At 51.4% G+C, this 18,719-nt stretch overlaps 7 protein-coding genes across 7 annotated transcripts; 3 read left to right on the top strand and 4 right to left on the bottom strand.

The window, feature by feature from the left end:
• Positions 1 to 162: 162 nt before the first annotated feature.
• On the bottom strand, positions 163 to 940 carry TRIVIDRAFT_220753 (uncharacterized protein; the record flags this gene model as incomplete). Its single annotated transcript, XM_014102235.1, has 3 exons — positions 163 to 680; positions 734 to 793; positions 868 to 940. 3 exons carry the CDS (start codon positions 938 to 940, stop codon positions 163 to 165), a joined length of 651 nt encoding a protein of 216 aa, XP_013957710.1.
• A 2,716-nt stretch (positions 941 to 3,656) lies between these two features.
• Positions 3,657 to 4,624, top strand: TRIVIDRAFT_220752 (uncharacterized protein; the record flags this gene model as incomplete). Its single annotated transcript, XM_014102234.1, has 2 exons — positions 3,657 to 3,973; positions 4,045 to 4,624. The coding sequence occupies 2 exons, from the start codon at positions 3,657 to 3,659 to the stop codon at positions 4,622 to 4,624; spliced, it is 897 nt and encodes a 298-aa protein (XP_013957709.1).
• Positions 4,625 to 4,957: 333 nt separating this feature from the next.
• On the bottom strand, positions 4,958 to 5,690 carry TRIVIDRAFT_208821 (uncharacterized protein; the record flags this gene model as incomplete). Its single annotated transcript, XM_014102233.1, has 2 exons — positions 4,958 to 5,409; positions 5,486 to 5,690. 2 exons carry the CDS (start codon positions 5,688 to 5,690, stop codon positions 5,183 to 5,185), a joined length of 432 nt encoding a protein of 143 aa, XP_013957708.1.
• A 614-nt stretch (positions 5,691 to 6,304) lies between these two features.
• TRIVIDRAFT_36586 (uncharacterized protein) lies at positions 6,305 to 8,176 on the bottom strand (the record flags this gene model as incomplete). Its single annotated transcript, XM_014102232.1, has 1 exon — positions 6,305 to 8,176. One exon carries the CDS (start codon positions 8,174 to 8,176, stop codon positions 6,305 to 6,307), a length of 1,872 nt encoding a protein of 623 aa, XP_013957707.1.
• A 1,636-nt stretch (positions 8,177 to 9,812) lies between these two features.
• Positions 9,813 to 11,062, top strand: TRIVIDRAFT_220749 (uncharacterized protein; the record flags this gene model as incomplete). Its single annotated transcript, XM_014102231.1, has 3 exons — positions 9,813 to 9,852; positions 9,914 to 10,459; positions 10,515 to 11,062. The coding sequence occupies 3 exons, from the start codon at positions 9,813 to 9,815 to the stop codon at positions 11,060 to 11,062; spliced, it is 1,134 nt and encodes a 377-aa protein (XP_013957706.1).
• A 644-nt stretch (positions 11,063 to 11,706) lies between these two features.
• On the bottom strand, positions 11,707 to 12,330 carry TRIVIDRAFT_37183 (uncharacterized protein; the record flags this gene model as incomplete). Its single annotated transcript, XM_014102230.1, has 1 exon — positions 11,707 to 12,330. The coding sequence occupies one exon, from the start codon at positions 12,328 to 12,330 to the stop codon at positions 11,707 to 11,709; it is 624 nt and encodes a 207-aa protein (XP_013957705.1).
• A 2,099-nt stretch (positions 12,331 to 14,429) lies between these two features.
• On the top strand, positions 14,430 to 18,692 carry TRIVIDRAFT_112367 (uncharacterized protein; the record flags this gene model as incomplete). Its single annotated transcript, XM_014102229.2, has 2 exons — positions 14,430 to 16,647; positions 16,714 to 18,692. Coding segments are annotated over 2 exons (4,197 nt in total), but the record flags the coding sequence as incomplete, so codon positions are not given.
• Between the last annotated feature and the right edge of the window lie 27 nt (positions 18,693 to 18,719).

The following is an 18,719-nucleotide window of genomic DNA, read 5'->3' as shown; positions in this document are numbered from 1 at the left end:
TTCGCCTATCATACGGTGATGCCATTGAAAATTTCCCAAACGCGAAAATCCAGGTTTTACCTCGCAACCTGTCCTAACTGCCGATTTCCATCGAAAATGCTACGTATATGACGAGCCTGCTAAAAACATTGCAGCTCTTCAGTAGTAAACAAAGTTGATCAGTTACATGAAAAAAGTCATAACCATGGCGAGAGTGCCGAAGGCCAGGCCGGAGATGGCCTTGAGAGCCACTCCAGCGCTGGTGTGGTCTGGGGCAGAAGGGGCCGTCATGCTGCCAGAAGGGCTGTCATGGCTCATGACCGAAGTCGAGTTGGTCTGCTGCTTGCCAGTGGCAGAGCCCGTGGCCATAGGCATGCCGCTAGTGATGGCAGTAGAGCCAGTGGCAGCAAGGACAGAGTCAGTCTCCAGAGCTGGGCTGCCAAGGCTGTCAGTGACCGAAACGACGGTAGCAGTGGGCTGAGGAGCACCAGGAGCACTATCAGACCAGACGGTAGTCGGGGCAGGCTCGCCGCTAGAGATGACGGTCTGTCCAACTGCGGACACAGCCTGAGTGGTCGAATCGACAGAGGCAGAGTAGCCGGCAGAGGACTCAGGAACCGCGTTGGTAGCAGTGGAGAGAGAGACTTGGCACTGAGTGCTCTCGACGATGGTGCAGTAATTCATGGAATACATGAGGATACCTAGGCTGGGTTAGTGATTTGAAGATTACGGTTAGGGAGGGAGTAGAACGAACCGTTGGAAGTGGTGGTACCAATCTGCTGAGGCTCGGCAGTCACAGTGGACTGGCTATCCGCTAAAGAAGAGTTAGACATTGTACGATCAATTTGAGGCTATCGATTGTCATGAGTGAAAGGGGGAGAGACTCACAGTACGGAGTAACGGCAAACACGCCGGAAAGGAGGAGGCTGGCGAGAGCCATGGTCATCTTGGGCGCGGCCATTGCAACGGCTGTTGAGGGGAAGAATGCTAGTATTGGTGATGATGGATGTTATCTGGAATTAAATTGTTAGCAGAAAGGCACTAAGGCCGGGAAGATTATTGGATGTGTTTGTTTAGCATCGCGTGCTTGAATTTGGAGAGACAAGGCTCGCGATGGCGATGATGCCTCGGACGGATGACCGAGTTGCTAGCAGATATCAAAACGATGCCTTATCCGAGGATACAATACGTTTTGTGTCAGAAATTAATGGAAAATAAATACCTTGAAAGTGTTGTGAATGTGGTTTGCTTGTGGAGTTGCGAGATGGTGACGGGGGAAGAAAAAGAAGGAGAGGGAGGAAATTCAGGATGAAGGTAAATAGCTGCAGCTCCACAATTGTGCTGGTGAAGAAATCAGTAAACGCGTCTTTAATTTGGTTCTATTTTTCTTTGTGCAGGCAGAAGCTGGATGGAAAATGCGGGAGTGACAAGTGGTGGACAGCTGGCAGCGGAAAAGGGTCAAAGCTGGTGAATCAGGGCTGTGGGAGTTGCTGGTTGCCGAGGTGATTGAGTGCCACGAGTAGCGGAACTGTGTAATGAATAAATCATTCTCAGGGGATTTGGAGACTCGGGAGGTAGTTTTGAGTATTTGTGTCTTCCCGTGCGAGATGGGGTGTTTGGTGTTGTTTGATATACACTTGTATGATGGGAGAGTGCAAAAGGGGAAGCCAACATTGCTACATGAGAGAATAATAGACAACCATAGAGATAGGAATCTTACGAGCTTAAATGATTCACAAGGGAGAATCCAATGCAGCCCATTACCACGCGTTTTGGGAAAGTTGATGCAGAGGGCGAGATACTTGTGCCAGTTTGTTTGTCGTCTGCCGCTTCATTTCCCATCCCGCACAACTGTATCTACATAGGTACACACAAGAGTATACCAGTCACAACGCAATTTATGTGTATGCAACGAATTTATCGAATTTCTCTAAAGCTAGAAAAATGATAAAACCAATTCTTCCTGCATTCTACCTCAATGGAGGATTTCGGCTTGTTGTGGACTCAATCATGATACCACGCAGCCGTCCGTGCTGCAACACCAACCGGCTGATACAGTAACACCGTTTGGTCTCATCTTGCCCAGACAATAAACCATTGAGCGAGTAGTTTTTCATCTATTCAAACACTGTGTCTCCTACACGTTCCTATCTAATTTAAATTAATTTAATTTCCTCCTTTGTATCTTTCTCATATCCGCAAGCCAGAGGCGTCAATTCTGATAAATGTGGAGGTTAGTATAAAATGGTACAATATACATGATACATGATACATGATGCTCCCGCCGTCAGGTGATGTGAAAAGAAAATCAGAACACCATCAATTAACTTTTCCTTCTCCAAAGAAACAGCAACACGAGCACAAGAAAAAGTTTCTCTCCATTGCCATTTGACCGCGCAACACCGGCAGCTGGTTAAGCCGAGATTCTCATCTCCATTGCCCCGGTCTCACCAAAAACTTCAGCCTCGTGTGTCTACTCGGTCTTTCTGCGGGCATTTGCCCGACTTGTGCGTGAGATGCCCTCTAAATCCGATGCCTGTCGCAGCTTAAACTTTTTCAAAGCTAGCATCGACAACAAAAATCGGCAATTGTGCTTACTACTGTCACGGCCCCGGTTGGCCGAGAAAGGAAAGCTGGTCGTGTCCAACTCGAGCCAATCCACGTCCTCAATTGGGCCTCTCCAAGCCCCTCCAAGCCCCTCATACCTCTGAGCCATGCTTCTCCAACGAGGGGCCATGTGCTGGAGCGCCACGTCTGATCCAATCCTGTCGCCATTGGTCGCTGGGCTGGCACATCATGATGAGATCAAACCGCAGGCCGTGATGCTTCGAGGCGGGGCCCCAGACCCAGAAAAGATCCATGGAATTCACTATTGGCGCCACAAGTCTCCTTGCCCGGCTCTCCAACCAACTGCCACCACCCCATGTCGACGCCTCGGCACTCTTAGCTCTGGACTAGCCCCTGCTGCCATTTGCCGGAGCTCTGGTGGAGCTCAAGAAGCTATCTCTGTAAGGCTCGATTTGCTGCCGGTGTTAAAAGTATCGACAGTCCTGCGAATCACGGCCGTCACTAGCATCGCCCCTCGACCGTGTCCCGAGAGTTCCGGCCTCTAGTCCGGGGTCGAGTCACACGATCGTTGACACTTGGGCTGCGGAGATAGCTTCGTATATCATTCGGCGCTGAGGAAGCCAGTGTTTTACTCCATCAAACCAACCCAACCTAGTAATAAGACGGCATGTCTGAACCCCGGCCGTGGAGTTTGACCTCCGATGGCTGCATTGAGTAGCTGATCACTACCTGCTTGGACGAGCTTCTGTGGCATCGAGACGTTCGCCTAAAGGCGCGACGCGAGAGGGGGAGCAAGCTCCATACCAACAAACATCACCAAACCATTCGGGAGAACGGAAATAGGCTAGGACCGAACATACCCGACATGAGGGGAACGCAGACGAAGCAAATACATTGGGCACGGCACGAGGAGTAGATGGAGTCGTGCCGTCCCGTATATAAACAAGGCAGGCAATGCACTCACCTCAGGCACGGCCTGTTCTCTCCTCTCTTCTTCTCTTACTTGTCTACCTACACTCAGTCGATTGTACTAAGTAGACACTGTCTTGTCTACTCCAAGTCATCATCTGACAACTCCATTGATACAAGGCCAAAAGAGTTTTACAAACATGGCTACCCCAGGTGTCGACCCCGTCGATGGACAATATAACAAAGAAACCGCGGCCGACGTGCCGCCGCCGCCCACCAATGGCCACCATACGAATGGCATGGGCTCTGGGCAGTTCCAGCAGTATCAGCAGTACCCGGGATATGGACAATTTATTCCGTTCAGCAACACCCAGAATCCTCAGGTCGGGCCTCACCAGGCCATGATCTCCCAGGTCTACCAACCTACCCTTGGTAAGATTGGTAACCCAGGTCCTCTTGGTCTGATCGGTTTCGCTTTGACTACCTTTGTGCTCGGACTTTACCAGTGCGGTGCTGGGTAAGTTCCCTAAGAATGAGATCATTCTTTTCTCTTCGTCACATTGGCGTACACTAAACTCGATCAATAAGTCTCCCCAACTCTAATCCGTTGGGCACCGTCGGCCCTGACCAAGCCGTCTTCGGTGTGGCTGTCTTCTTCGGAGGCATGGCCCAGTTTGTTGCTGGCGTCATGGAATTTGTCCTTGGCAATACCTTTGGTTGTACCCTCCACTGCTCATACGGGGCTTTCTGGCTTGCCTTTGCCATGTTCTCCGTTCCGACTCTTGGCATCCAGGCTGCCTATCAAGGAGACCAGCGTGCCTTTAGCTTTGCTGTCGGTATTTTCCTCATCATATGGTGCTTCCTTACCATCATCTTCTTTGTTGCGGCGCTCAAGACAAACTTTACGATCTTGATGGTGCTTGGCCTGCTTGCGCTGTCTTTCTTCTTTCTTAGCATTGCCCAGTTCGTCTCGACCGAGCACACCACTGCAGCAGTAAGATTGAACCGTGCCGGAGGCGCTTTTGCCGTCTTCTGTGCCATGTTTGCATTCTATGCTGGAGCAGCAGGTCTCATGCTCAAGGACACAACCTTTGTCACTTTCCCGCTTGGTGAGATTCCGTATCCCTCAGTCAGGCGAGAAAGAGAGGCGGCGAAGAACAAGGTATAGGACCAGGATAAGGCAGATTTCTGTTGACTGGCTCACATCGGAACATGCCACTGCTATATTGAGTACTGCATTTCAGAATATCTCGGCTTTTGGTGGTTAGGATGAAGTAATGTGCTGCGACTTGAAATGACTTGATCAAAGACCGACGACAACTTCAGCAGATGGGGGGCGGGGGCGAGGAGTAAGTTGAATGTTGTTCGGCTTTGTCTGTATGGATTGATTGTACCCTCACTTTTGATACCCACCTACTTGTATTTCCCCCCTTTGATGATGAACTTTGCAATATCAGAATTGGCACATAATAATGGCAGAGGAGAATAATATTGGGATTGTAGGGGGGGAACATATTTAATCAATTATACCCAAATACCACTGACATCAGAAAAACTTTTTCATTTAATGTACAACAAGATAGCCCTAATCATCAAATTATCAAAAGCAAAACTCGCAATGACTGGTACAATGATAATGATTGGTTCCCACATTCATCTCCCATAATGAATGGTTCGTGTCAATCGTGCAATCTCTCAGCTACACCCTTCACCCCGTCGCCGTCCATCAGTCATACAAACTTTGTACTTCCTCTAGGGTTTCGTCTGCCTTGCCTTTTGCCTTGGCGGCAGTCCCCTTTGCTTTTCCCTTGATCTCTTCCGCCTTGCCTTTGGCAGCTGCTTTCATGCCTTCTGCCTTGCCTTTGGCGTGGGCTTCCATGCCCTCTACTTGGCTGGAGACGCCGCTTCTGGAAAGATCTTCGGCTGTTTCCATGACCTTGTGCCCCGCCTTGGCTACACAGTGGGAAGAAAGAATTGATTAGTTACCAGAAATTTGTTTTAGAGAGACTGGGGGGCAATCAAGACGTACTGGCGATGTTGATGCCGTCGACGAGCTTATCGCTCACGGCCCTGTCGATGTGCTTCAGTTCATCCTTGACCACTTCGGAGGCGGTCCTCTGCGCCGCCAAAGAGGTGGTAAATGAGCGTGATGTCCGAACCGCAGCGATCCGTGAGACCGGGGTCACGATCGCGGCGGTTCTGCTGACATTGATAGTTCGAGTAAGAAAAGACATGATGGATTTCGATATCGGAGCAGTTCGACGCTGTGTAATTTTGCGGTACTTTGATTGTTTGAAGAGGGGAAAGGAATGTAAAAAAGTGTAAATTTTTTTTTTTTTTACCTGCATATATATATACCTAAGCAAGGGCTCAAACACGCGATGGGCCAAAAGGCAAAAAAAGGGTAATCGAATAGACGAAGGCAAGCACTGTGAGAGAAAAGCTGGGGTGGCACCAGGTCGTGATGTCATCGCCACATATGCCTCCACATGAAGAGCAGCGCAATGATGACGCAGATTTACAGTGACCTTCTACCGGTGCTTCTTCTAGGCTAAATCGAGATTCTGATGCAACACGCAGCTTTTTCTTTTGTCATTGCGGTTGGTTTTAAGCAGCGGGTTTACGGTTAGCGTTTTTGTGGGGTGGTTGGTGATGGTTGTTTTGGCGGAGGAATGTGTGCATCATATATGACACAAGCAATTGCTATAATGATAACCACCCTGTTTTGCTGTGAAGAAGCTTATATGGATCTAAATAATAGTAAATGTATTCTAGAAGGTTTGAATCCTTTTCCTCTGCTGTGTCATTGTCTAGAAAATACAACTTTCTCCTCCATTCAGAGCGTCTTTCACCTACCGTGGAACCTTTCGATCCATTGCCTCATTGCCTTCTCCGCCATGGCGGGATCGATCCTCTCAGTGGGTCCGAGGCGCATCATCTTGCCAACTAGATACATGAGCTTGCCCTGGGGATACTTTTGCTCGTCGGCAAATTCTTCCAGCACCTTGTCCTCACCCTCGGCGGCCTCAGCAGCAAGGGCCTCGTACTCTTCCTGCGAAATCTCTTTGAACCACAAGTCGTTGCTGTTGATGGCTTCCAGGATTCCTCCCTCTAGTTCTCCCAGGTATACCGCCATGAGAAGCTCCTTTGCTACCTTGCCTGTGATGTGCTTGCGGTAAAGGTGGTAGAGAAGCTGCGACAATTCCTCCTCGGGCACCTGAGCACACTCTCCAAGCTGGGTAAAAGACAAATCCCCCGATGCGAGCGGGCCGGCTTTGTAGGTCGTCAGGCGGCCGAGTTCGTGAAGAATCCAGTTTCCAGCCAATGTTGAGTACGACTTGACTTCGGGAAGCTCCGAAATGTCAGGCTCGGCCTGCAACTTACTCTCCAGCAAAGCTAGGACGCGATAAAAGTATTGCACACGCGATCCATTGTCAAGTGTAATGAGTGAGAGGGCATCCTTGGGGGTGAGGCCGTAATGGCTCACCAGCTTGTCAAGCTCGGTGTCCGGCAGAACAGCAAGTGACGTTTGCAGGCGTTGCACAAGGTCGTTTCCAATGACAAGCGGCGGTAGGTCGGGGTCAGGCATGTAACGATAATCAACCTCACCCTCTTTACCACGCAAACGCCGGGTCTCCTTGGATCCAATTGTCCAGCCACGCGTCTCGCCTGCAATCACGCCGCCTGCCTCCAGCTGTCGAATTTGACGGTCCCGCTCGGCAATGATGGCATCCTCCACAGCCTTGATAGTACTCAAGTTTTTGATCTCTGTACGGGTGCCAAGCTTCTTGCTAGGGTCATCCGTCTTTCGTACAGATACGTTGACATCAGCTCTGAGACCGCCCGTCTCCATACCAGAAACGCACGAGTCTACAGTGTTGAGGAGCAGCTGGATTTTGCGCACCAGCACAGCAGCCGTGCGAGGGTGATGGATCTCGGGCTCGGTGATTATTTCAATCAAGGGTACACCCACACGGTTGAAATCCAGCCAGTGAACGTTTCCCGTTTGTGCGAGGGTCTTGGCCGTGTCCTGTTCGAGCTGCACTTGTTTGATACCCACAGTGACACTCTCACCATCTTCTGTAGAGATGCCATCGCGGGCAAGGAGTGTGATGTGTCCCTTTTTAGCAAACGGCTCGTAGAATTGCGTGATCTGATATCCCGAAGGCTGGTCCCACCAGAAATAATGCTTCCTGTCAAACCGACTGACAGGCTGTATCTCGCAGTTGAGGGCCAGCGCTGCCCGAATAGCGGGAATCAGAGTCTCCTTTTGAAACAACGGCTGGCTGCCTGGCATTGCGACATCGAACAGTGCCACATGGCTGTTTGGTTCATCGTTGAAAGAGGTTGCTGCCGGCGAAAACAGCTTGCGAGATGTGTTGAGTTGGGCATGAATCTCGATGCCGACGGTCAGCTCCCACCCGTCCACGGTTTGGGAATCGCCCTTGGTCTTCTTTTTGCCCAGCTTCTTGGCCTGCTTCGCCTGCTCTTTGAGTTGCTTCCGCAGTGGAACGTGGGCTGGCTGTGGTGCTGCTGCTGCTTCTGTAGCTGCCGCTGGTTCAGAGTGTGTATGGAGCTGCCGCAGAGCGTATGGGGGGCGAAGAGACGACCAGACAGGGACTGTTCGTGATGACAGACGCCGGCCATTAATGCATCCTCGCTGTGATATGCGGCCCTCGAGCAGATATCGGCTGAGCTCGCCGACAGATCTGCGACTCATCGTGCACTGCCTTGACTAAAAAGGCTGGAATGAGGCGTACAAGAAGGGCCCCAATCAATCAGTGCCAAATAAGAGATTTCGTTTGCTCGATGCCGTCGTCTAACCCACCAGCAGGAACGATTCGCCCAATGCCAGCCGTGCCACCAGATAGACGTCGTTTGCTTGCCACGTTATGAAGTCGTCAAAACTGAACCTCAAGTGGAGACCAGATACCATATCGCATGCAGTGAGGCCCCGAGCCGGCCCGCTAGAAAACCCGACAGGTCGGAACCCACCTGCAGCCACTCAGTCCATCAATCAAGTCGTTGCTCTTATAAGAGGGTGTGCTTCGTCCAATAAATAAATTAAATGAATGCATCTGTATCCGGTCTGATCCCCTTCTTCTTCTTTTCATCTGAACCAGCATCAAGATGGGAATCCAGACAAAGGATAGCAGAAACCCAACTTGCAGCTACTCGTACTCGCCCCCCGCCTAGCCAGCGATCACACACCGAACCTCGCAAAGGATCTGTTACACAGCGCCCACGGTTTGTCTTATGAGCAAAGATGCTCTGCAGTTCGACGAAGCAGGCCTCCCATGTCCATGTCGGGCACCAAATTGTGCTGGCCATAGACGAAATCAGTGGCCCATTACTCAGGGCTTCCAGGCCATGTGCCTTCTTGCCATACCCCCCGAATCCAAGGCCACCAATCCCGGCTCGATCCGGCCTGAGCTGACACAAGTGTGTGAAGATTGTACGCATGATCGGGGCTAAGCAGCGCTTCTTGTTTTCCCTCTATTTTACAGAGCCTGGCCCCCAACAATCAAGAAGAATGATTTTCCCCCCTCGGTTTTCCTCTCTTTCTCGTTGTTGGTTGCTGTCGCTGCACAAATCATGCCACTATAGGGCTATCATCGTTGCTACGACTGGTAGATAAGAATTAAGACTTGCAAGCGCATCATTTTAGCCGCCGTTGTTTCATCTATTTACCATCAAGGGGAATACTTTCTGGATGATCTCATACTCACATGAAATACGCTTTTGTGCGTGTGCCCGCAATCCTTCGGATATCCTGGAGTGTCTCGGCTCGCTCAGACTGAACTGTGGAAGCGCCGATTCAGCCCTCGTCGCCCAGCAGTAATCCGCACGCAGTCCGGACATCTGAGAGGCATAATTCATGTGATTTCATCTCTCTAGCGTTTTGCGCCCACAAGATTTGGACATGCAATTTGGGGTAGGACAGATAGGAGGATTCGATCATCCGCACTGCTTCCCCGCGCCGTCGCGAGACCACAATTGAAAGCGCCATCAAGCATCCAACTGTATAAGTAATCATATTATTCTGTACGATCAACGACACAGGTGTCGAGATGGAGTCAGCGGGTCCGAGCCCTTCGAGAACCGATAAAGGCAAAGGGGCAGCAACACATTCTCGCCATGGCAGCATTGATGAACATCCGAGGGTTTCTAGCTCATCATTTCCTTCGTCATTGACAGCAGCCGCAGCAAAGGCCGATAGAGAGGGAGAACAACCAAGTCTTTTTTTCGAAGAAGAAGAAGAAAGGACTGCGCATGTCAGGGAGCGGCCGAGAAAAGCCCACCACAGGCGCATGAGCTCAAAAAGACATGCTAGTCCTGGACGATCGCCCAATCCCATGGAATATGTAGTGCAGGGTCCTGAAGATCCAGCAAGAGGTATATAGCCCTTGATACGCCTTCTGATCTCTCAAGTCATGACTAACACATCGTTCATCAGGACCGCCTGGACCGCCTCATGGCTATCCGTTCAATGGGCGACCATCGATGCCAAATGGCCCACCCAGGAATGAGGGTGCTCGTTTTCCTCCAATCCAGACTCTCCCAGGGAACTTCCCCAACGGATTTGGTTCACCAGAAAGGCCTTTTGCCGCCCCTGAACCGCCGCCAGTGTTTATTCCATCACCCATGCAAACGTCGTTCCCTCCGCCGATGCCACCGCCAAACTATCAGCTCAGCGGACTACCGCTCAGTGGCTACGAACTCCTAGCAGCCAAGCTCTCGGGCAGCATGTCAGGACCAAGACTTGCACCCATCTATCGACGATTTGAGTCGCTTCATCACCGGCTGCTTTTGCATATGCAGGATGAGCTCATCGAACTGGAAGAGCAGCTGCGTAACCTCGACGCAGCGGACACTCAAAAAAGAAAATTTCCAGGAGGGATATTTCCAGCATCTCGTCGAAAAGAAAACATGAGCCCAACCGACGCGACCTGGAAGAAGAAGGAAATCATAAGTCACATTGCGCAAAAGCTGTACCAGTATAGTGGGTGTCCCTACTTTACATAGGTCGAGTCGGGCTATATCTAACAGGGAAGCAGACCAAGTCATCACTTCGTTCAGCACAACTTACCACATGGCTGAACCAAGCATTCAAGACGTTGTGAACTATAGGTCTTACCTCAACGCAATCAACCCTCTTGTAGAGGAAGAGTGCCAGTTTCTGGAAGCCTCTGATGACCTCGTCAATCTAGGGCGGCGCAGACGACGCTCAAATGGCAATCCACAAGACGATCCTCTCAGCCCCATGCCCCGGTCATCCAGTGTCGTAGGGTTTCCTCCACCACCCAGTAGTCAAATCTCCAATGCCGGTAGCTCAACTTATCAAAAAATCACCGAGGTTTCTTCCCTTAAGCGCGTTGTTCTGGCCATGGCGATGATTGTACTTGCCCCTATTGTCTGCTTCGCCGTGATCCCAGGTTTCGTCGGCCGTATGACAGTCGTCTTTCTGGTGGGTCTCGGGGGAGCTGCCGCGTTGCTCCAGTCCGGGTTGTTGAATTCATTAGCGGAGGATCGAAGTACGCTGGATTGGGTTGTTTGTGCAGGGGTTTATGGAGGAGTAATGGCTGTGATTGCCGGTATTATTTGATATGGATGGGAAAAGTTTCGTTGTTCTGGGATAAGGATAGTTGAGAGAGCAGATGAGGCGTCTTTAAAATGTTTGTAATTTACATGACGTTTATGTATATGATTGAACGAATCGATGAATGAATGATTACTTCATATGTGGTTGGACAGTACTGAGTAGTATATGAGTGAGTGAAATGAATAAAGTGAGTGAGAGATGAGTGTCTTTATCAAAAATATGCCAAAACAGCAAAAAGATACAACTATGGACGAACGGGGAATCGAACCCCGGACCTTTCCCATGCGGTGTCTAACTCGTTGGTCAGATCATGCTAAGGGAAAATTATACCACTAAACCATCCGCCCATTTGCTGATGGATGGGTTGGAGGATTTTGGCTATATGAAGCCTAGCTTCAAAGATGGAGTGGGCCATCATCGACCTCAAAGATCGAAGCATGCATAACATACAATCATCCCTTCATTTCCTCGTGCTTTATTTTCTGAGGGTAGTACTGGCCAGCACTTGATCTGTGCTAGGTATCCAGAATCTCGGGTTTCTAGACAATACAGTTATTTTATGCACGTAGCTGGTACAGACGAGAGCGCTTTCATTCACCTTGGTGGCTCACTCACCTGCTCCCTTTGTCTAGCCTAACCTGCAGATGCTACTCTGGACGACCAAACCGCCGAAACACCAAATCCTTCGGAAGCGACATAGCTGTGGGCAGAACAAACAGGACAAGGATTGTCACTCCATCCTCAAACTGTATACCGCCTTCGACAGGCACATAACCCACTCTCCTGGCAACGCCCGGACTCTTTGGGCTATTTGGAGCTATGATGGCCATCATGTCCCGGAGCCCCAGCTCGTCATAAAAGTATCGCAGGACTTCTTTAGAAGCCTCGGTAGCGTAACCCATGCCCTGGTACTCAGGAGAAAGGATCCAGGATTGGTCAGGCATGAGACTCCTCTGAACCACGTACGCCGTGCCGATGCACTTTCCTTGTGGTGAATTTGCTCCGAGCCGTATAAGCCAAATAGCAGATTGATCAACTCTTCGGCCACCCAGAAGCTTTGGCTGGATCCGACCTTGTGAACGGTAGAAATCGACAGATTCCTCTGCATTTTTTCTTCTTTCTGTATCGGAGAGGTTTAAGATTCCTCCGACCATGGTTCCCAGCAATTCTATGAAGGCTTCCTCATCGTCCTTGTTGTTGAAATCGACGAGAGTTAGAGTTAGTCTCTTGGTATAGAGAACAGGCGCGTACTGCAAGGTTTCTTGAAACATGTTTCGAATATCTCAACAGATGATGACTTGGGATTACTGAGACTCATTGGCTCGGCCCGTCACTCGAGAAACCGAAATGAAATATCCTAGTATTTATTATGCTTTGAGGTTACAGCTAGCTTACGTGGAATTGTCAGATTTGAGATTAGATAGGCATATGCCCTTGGGCCTGGTACTATGTAGGCTTGCTGAGTGAGCATTGGCTTAAACAAAGTTAGGCGCTATGCTTAATGTACCATTGCAGACAATCAATCAGTTCCATGTAGGCGGATGAGAGTATTTGCACAGACATATCACACCTTCTACCTAGTTACAGGGTAGTTAACCTAGATGTGAAGAAGAGCGGGTAAGATGCAGCTCGAAGGGAAGCCTAAGAGTATTTCCCATGCCTTCTAGAATACATATCAATCGTACCTGTATGGGGCGTGCTTGTATGGGTCGGCTAGCATCAAGGATCCGGTTCCTTTTAATTGCCATATGGCTCCCTTGTCTAGCTAGCCTTATTTCGGCTTCAATAGTTTGGAAATGGCCCATAAAAAGTTGATTGTGCGGCTCGCTCGAGTATTAGCTGGACACGGCTGACATGTGCCTGCTTTTGTGCATGGGAGTATATTAAAAAGAAGGAGGAGGTAGAAATGCCAGAGCGCAATTTATCTGTTACAAAAGCAATTCTGCACCACTACCCCAATGAATGTCTGTATTGGAGTTGGCTGTATGCATATGTCGCGCTTCCAGGGTAAGCCGCTGTGCTGACGATGGTGTTGCATTGCAGCAGAGTGGCAAATTGTCCCGCGCTTGCAACATCTTTGTACAAGTACAAGTACTTTGTACGAATCGTGCGATCTTTAATTGATCCTTGCAGGGCGCTTCGCTTCCCTACACCACTCTAGTACTAAGTCAAAGAGTGGAAAAAAAAAGGGGTCGGCCAATGAGATTCGGAAAAGATGAGTGGTCACCGCAGCCAGCAATTAAAGATTCTGCCGGTGGCTACTGGATATTTTCCGCTTCCCATCTGTCAAGGTTAGATGATTCTTTTCGTGGCTGGTCTAGTGCTCGTACCACAAAGCTAGGGGAAAAAAAACCGAGCTTGTGATGATGGATTCTACCCGCTTTGCTGAGGCTTCATGTCTCGCCAACGATGCTGAGGGCTTTGTTAGTGCAACGGTTTGACAGGTACAAGCTGGCAAGTACAGTATAGCATAGTTTAGTACATGCTCTTGGGATCTAGGTAAGCAATTGACTCCCGCAGTAGAAGCACCTATCTGTGCCATACTGTCTCAATGGATGTCACTGTCTCGGATCCCCTTTGAAATCAATCAACCCCTTGCTTGCAACTCTGGGGTTTTGCTGCAGACTGAGACACGTGCTGCCGACCAACTGCACCTGAGCATGTACAAGTACCTACACAGTATAGCGTTTCATGTGATGGATTTACAGAAGGGAACCAGCCCACTTCGACAGCAGCTTTAGTGGACGCGGCACGATGCTGCAGAGCGGCCCCTCTGCCTGTTGGCGACCCCTTGCTCGTACTTTTTTTTCTCCCTCATTTTCGTCTTGACATAGACTACTCGTACATGCTCCGACATATGCCCTAGCTGCGGAGGAATAAGCCGTGCTACTGCTGCTAGGTAACTAGTCCTCCCACGATGAAACACGATCCGCAGCCCTCTTCTCCCTCCTCCCCATCCTTTGTACAAATACAGTACGACTGCGTGAGCCTGCGCCAGTCGTGATCGGCCTCGAATCGCTCGCTCGGATCGGCTGTGTGACCATCATATCACCAACCCCTGGCCAGCCTCGCGATTGTGCCCCCTGCCCACCCCAAACTGACGGGGGCGGAGCAGATCCAGCGCCATCAAATCAACCGGCGTGCAAATGCCCCCACAATGCAGTCAAACCAGAGGCACAAGGCTCTTGCGCCCAAATTGAGCCTCGTCACGTCCCTTGCGTCGCGGCCTAGGAACGAGGTTCCGCACTCAACCACCACTAGCCCTCTGGCCAAGCCACTCATTTCCTCGGATCCAAACGCCCAAAGGCCAGAGTTGCACTCGCTGAGCACGTCCCCGACGACGCTGACTGTGACCCGCAACGTCAATGCTTCGTTTTTAGATGACCCGACGCCAATCGAACCCGACATGGCCGACCAACACGCGTCTAGAGGTAGAGTCCGGGACTCTCACGACCTCTCGCTGTCCCCCCGCAACGTCACCCGGGATTCGCTTGTGAATAATATGCTCCTGTCCCTCGACCAGTTCTCATTGGGACACACCACATCCACAAGCGGCCTGTTTGGCGGCACGGCGCTGACATACGACGACCCGCGACCCTGGGCCCACGACACCAACACCTTTTCCCGCGGCTTCCCACCATCAAGATCGAGACACCAGTACTCGTACAGCTCCGACTACGACGACGACTCAAACCGAACCTCGGTCCAGCTGCCCAGAGCACGGAGCCGGAGCCCGCCTCGACCAAGGAGCAACAGCAGCTCCAGCTTCCAGGCGCCCTATCCCAGGGTCAACGGCCCGGGAGATCCTACCCAGCGCACTCGACCCCGAGCCGGCACCAAGGACAGCACCAGCACGGCCAGCATCGACGCAGGTTACCCTCAGAACATCGCTGGCCCCCCTAGCTGGGCCCGTAGCGGCTTCAGGCGCTCGGCGAGCTTCGATCTCGGGCCGTCGCAGTTGCAAACGCAGCTCAATGCGCCGTTGATGTCCCCGTTCCACCTCGACTTCCTGAGCAACTCTGCATCTGACGACTACGGTTCCGCACCGACGCCCACGATCCCTGGAGGGCCACGACGTGTATCGTCCAACTTGGCTTTCCCTCGCCCGCCACCCGACCCAACTGATTTCCCGAGTCTGGAACGTAACCGTAGCCCGACTCGTTCCGTCAAAAGCTCTTCGGGACGCACCAAACGACCGGTAAACCACCAATTGGTAGCACCTGCCATGGCCCTAAGCGACTTCGATGCCGCTCCGGCACCTAGCGTCAGCTATGGCAAATCTAAAACGGATCAGCTCGCTGCCTCCCAGTCTGCCGGGGGACTTTCACAGCCCAAAGAGAAGCCGGGTTTCTTCAGACGTGTTTTCGGCTCCAAGGCCACCACACCCGCCGTTGCGGATACTCCGGCGCCTCGCTTCACCGGCCAAGTGAGCAACACAGCCGCCCCTGCCCCGAAAGACACCCCGCCGCCGCAGCAGCAGTCAACACCTGTACTACAGAAGAAGCCATCGTCCTTCTTCCGTCGTCGGAAGAAGTCGGTTGTTGACGAGGCGCCGCCTTTGCCGGGTGATGTGCCTCCGCTTCCTTCTCTTGATCCTAACCTCCATGCCGATCTTGACCGGCCCCCAGCAAGTCCTGCTAGCAGCCTAAGGCAAATCATGAATCCTTACCTGCGAGAGAGCATGGCGCATCCTCTTGGCGATATAACCAACAGGGCAGCTGCCAGAGGAGTCGAAGATGACGATGATGACGACAGAGCAGATTTCCAGCGAGATTTCTCACCTGACTATGAACCAAGTCCCAGTGCGAAGATCAGGGCGGTCCATTCTGATTCTGACCAAGATCAATCGTCCTCTGATGATCGCAAACGCCCCCAGAACGGACTCGAGCACAGGAACAATTCCTTCTTGGATCTTGATGGAGGAAGTGATAATGAAGACTCTCCTGTTCGGCAGCGGGCTGCGTATTCAGCAGCTGATAAAGAGAATCTGGCTTCTCCTACCACATACAAGAACAGGGACTCCACTGGTACCATTCGTGCCAAGAAGTCGCCATATATTGCAGAACAGGACAAGCCGAACGACGGACCTGTTCGCCCCAAGGTGACAATACCAACTGATCGCCGGTCGACATCCTTTGCCTCGGCATCGACCGATGACGGAGACTATAGAACCGCCCCTAGTGGACCACCTAGCGTCCGCATCGAAAGATCGAGCGAGTCAAGCGCCAGGGAAATGGGAACACTTGATCTCCTGAAGAGTCGAGGCTTGGACGAACCCGAATTCGTCATTGGCGAGCCTACCGAAGATGATCGCCAGAAGGCGCTAAAGATATTCGATGGAGTTGAAGACTTCATCCCCAAGGAGAAGGCTGCTTCTTGGATGGGTGAAGAAGGCCCTATTCGTCAGCGGACTTTGCAAGCATATATCGAACTGTATGACTTCACAGACCTGAGCATTCTTAATGCGCTGCGTAAAGTGTGTGGCCGTTTGATATTGCGCGGTGAGACACAGCAGGTCGATCGTATCTTGGTGGCCTTTTCCAAGCGATGGTGCGATTGCAATCCGAATCACGGCTTTAAAGCGACTGGTAAGTAATTCTCTTGCTCAACTGCCCCAAGGGCACCCAGAGTTGAGTCGTTCTAACATTTACTAGACGTCATTCATACCATTTGTTACTCTATTATGCTTCTCAACACTGATCTGCATCTTGCCGACATCGAGCAGAAGATGACCCGTAGCCAATTCGTGAAGAATACTCTGACAACAATTACCCAGGCCGTCGAGGAGTCTGTTCCTGATGCTTTTGAGCGCCCCAGCATTCTACCCGAGAAGGGCTCCGTGCTTCACGACGGAGCGCGACCAGCAGCTGAGCCGCAAGAGAGGAAAACTTTCCGGAACTCATTCCGACCTCCGCCCCGCACCGATACTCAGCTAGGGGATGCTCACGATGATTGCGGACCACTTGTCAAGACGTCTTTCTATGGCCCAATGAAAGCTTGGGAGGAGCAAATCGAGATAGTTTTGAAGAGCATCTATAACTCGATTCGAGACGACAAACTGCCCTTGTTTGGCGCGGAGCCAGAGAGGCATCTCAACACTATGCCATCGCAGAGCAGTCTGTCCGTCATGGGCATGCTCAAGAGGAGTCCTAGTGTCCTGAGCAAAGCGCCATCAGAAAGCCAAATGTCGACGCGAGGCAGGGTTGCAGATAACAGCCGCAACGGTGGCTCGCGATGGGCCTCCAAGAGCCGATCACGGCCTGGGCTCGGGCGCAATGGATTCAACTCTAGCCGAACTAGCTTCGACGACTCAAATTCTCTCTGGAGTCCAGCCATGTCATCAGCAACCTGGAGCCGCTACTCACTGGGACGAACTCAAGGCTCCATGTCTCAGGACTCGTTTGGCTCAGCAATGCCCCGAGGTGATTATCAGCAATCTATTGGGTTTGCAAATGCTCTCAGCCAGGCCATTGTCCGAGACGATGACGCACATGCCAATGATGGCATGTCCATCATGAGCGCCGAAGTACCTGCCGCTCAACTACTTGACGATGAATCCCTGGAACTAGCAGGGCCTCCGTGGATAAAAGAAGGCAGAGTTATGCACAAGCATCACTTGGATGGGGTTGGCAAGAGAGCAAAGGATCGAAACTGGACCGAGGTCTTTGCCGTCATCCAAAGGGGGCAGATGAGTATCTTTTCGTTCAATGCACCCAAGTCGACGCGGCAAAAGAGCCGCACAAGGAATGCTGAAAAGGTCAACGCTCCTGTTGGAGGTGGTAACTGGCAGGACAATGCTGTAAACTTGGGCACGTTTAACTTGCGACTGACCCTCGCTTCGGCGCTCCCGTCTCCCGGCTACTCGCGGTCGAGGCCATTTGTGTGGGCACTGAGCTTGCCCACGGGAGCCGTTCACTTGTTCCAAGTCGGAACTCCTGAGATTATCAAGGAATTTGTGAATACGGCCAACTACTGGAGCGCGCGGTTGAGCACGCATCCGCTGATCGGTGGCATAAGCAACATTGAATACGGATGGAGTGATAGCGTTATCAACAACTCACTTGTTAGTGCCATTAATGACAATGCCTCTATCATGAGTGGTGGCCGGAACTCACGCCCGGGCAGCCGTGCCACACATGGTCGTCAAAACAGCGTTCAGAGTGTCAACCTGCCTTCTTCTAGCCTTGATCATGGATCTGGGGCCTTCACCAGCGGACGCGGAAAACTACCTGGGGATCGCATCACGATTTCCGAGTGGGCACCGCCAACGCAGAGCATGCGACCGAGCAACTTACCGGAGCCGGAGCAGCTAGAGACACTCTCGACATATGTCAAGAGCATCGAGGATGATTTACAAAACCACAATCAACTTCGCAGCCCCATGCTCCTCGCCTTCACCCCTAGGGGTAGCAACGCGAATAAGGCCATGGCAAATTGGGAACGCAAGAGCGCATACTTACTTAGGGAGATTGTCAAGTTTAGAACCTACGTGGATACTCTGCAGCAATCAGAGAGCAGGAGACGGGAGATTTATAAGGAAAGAGATTTGGCTCGACGGGCGGCTAGAGGCGAGCTCAGCGACGGCGATATGGACGTCAGCGACGAAGATGGGGATGAGACACTGCGGCCTTGAACACCGTTTGCATTATGGTTGAGTTAG

This window comes from Trichoderma virens (assembly GCF_000170995.1).
Source record: "Trichoderma virens Gv29-8 chromosome Unknown TRIVIscaffold_5, whole genome shotgun sequence".
Classification (NCBI taxonomy): Eukaryota; Fungi; Ascomycota; class Sordariomycetes; order Hypocreales; family Hypocreaceae; genus Trichoderma; species Trichoderma virens.
The sequence above is the reverse complement of the archived record's forward strand: the minus strand, read 5'-3'. Positions and strand labels throughout refer to the sequence as shown.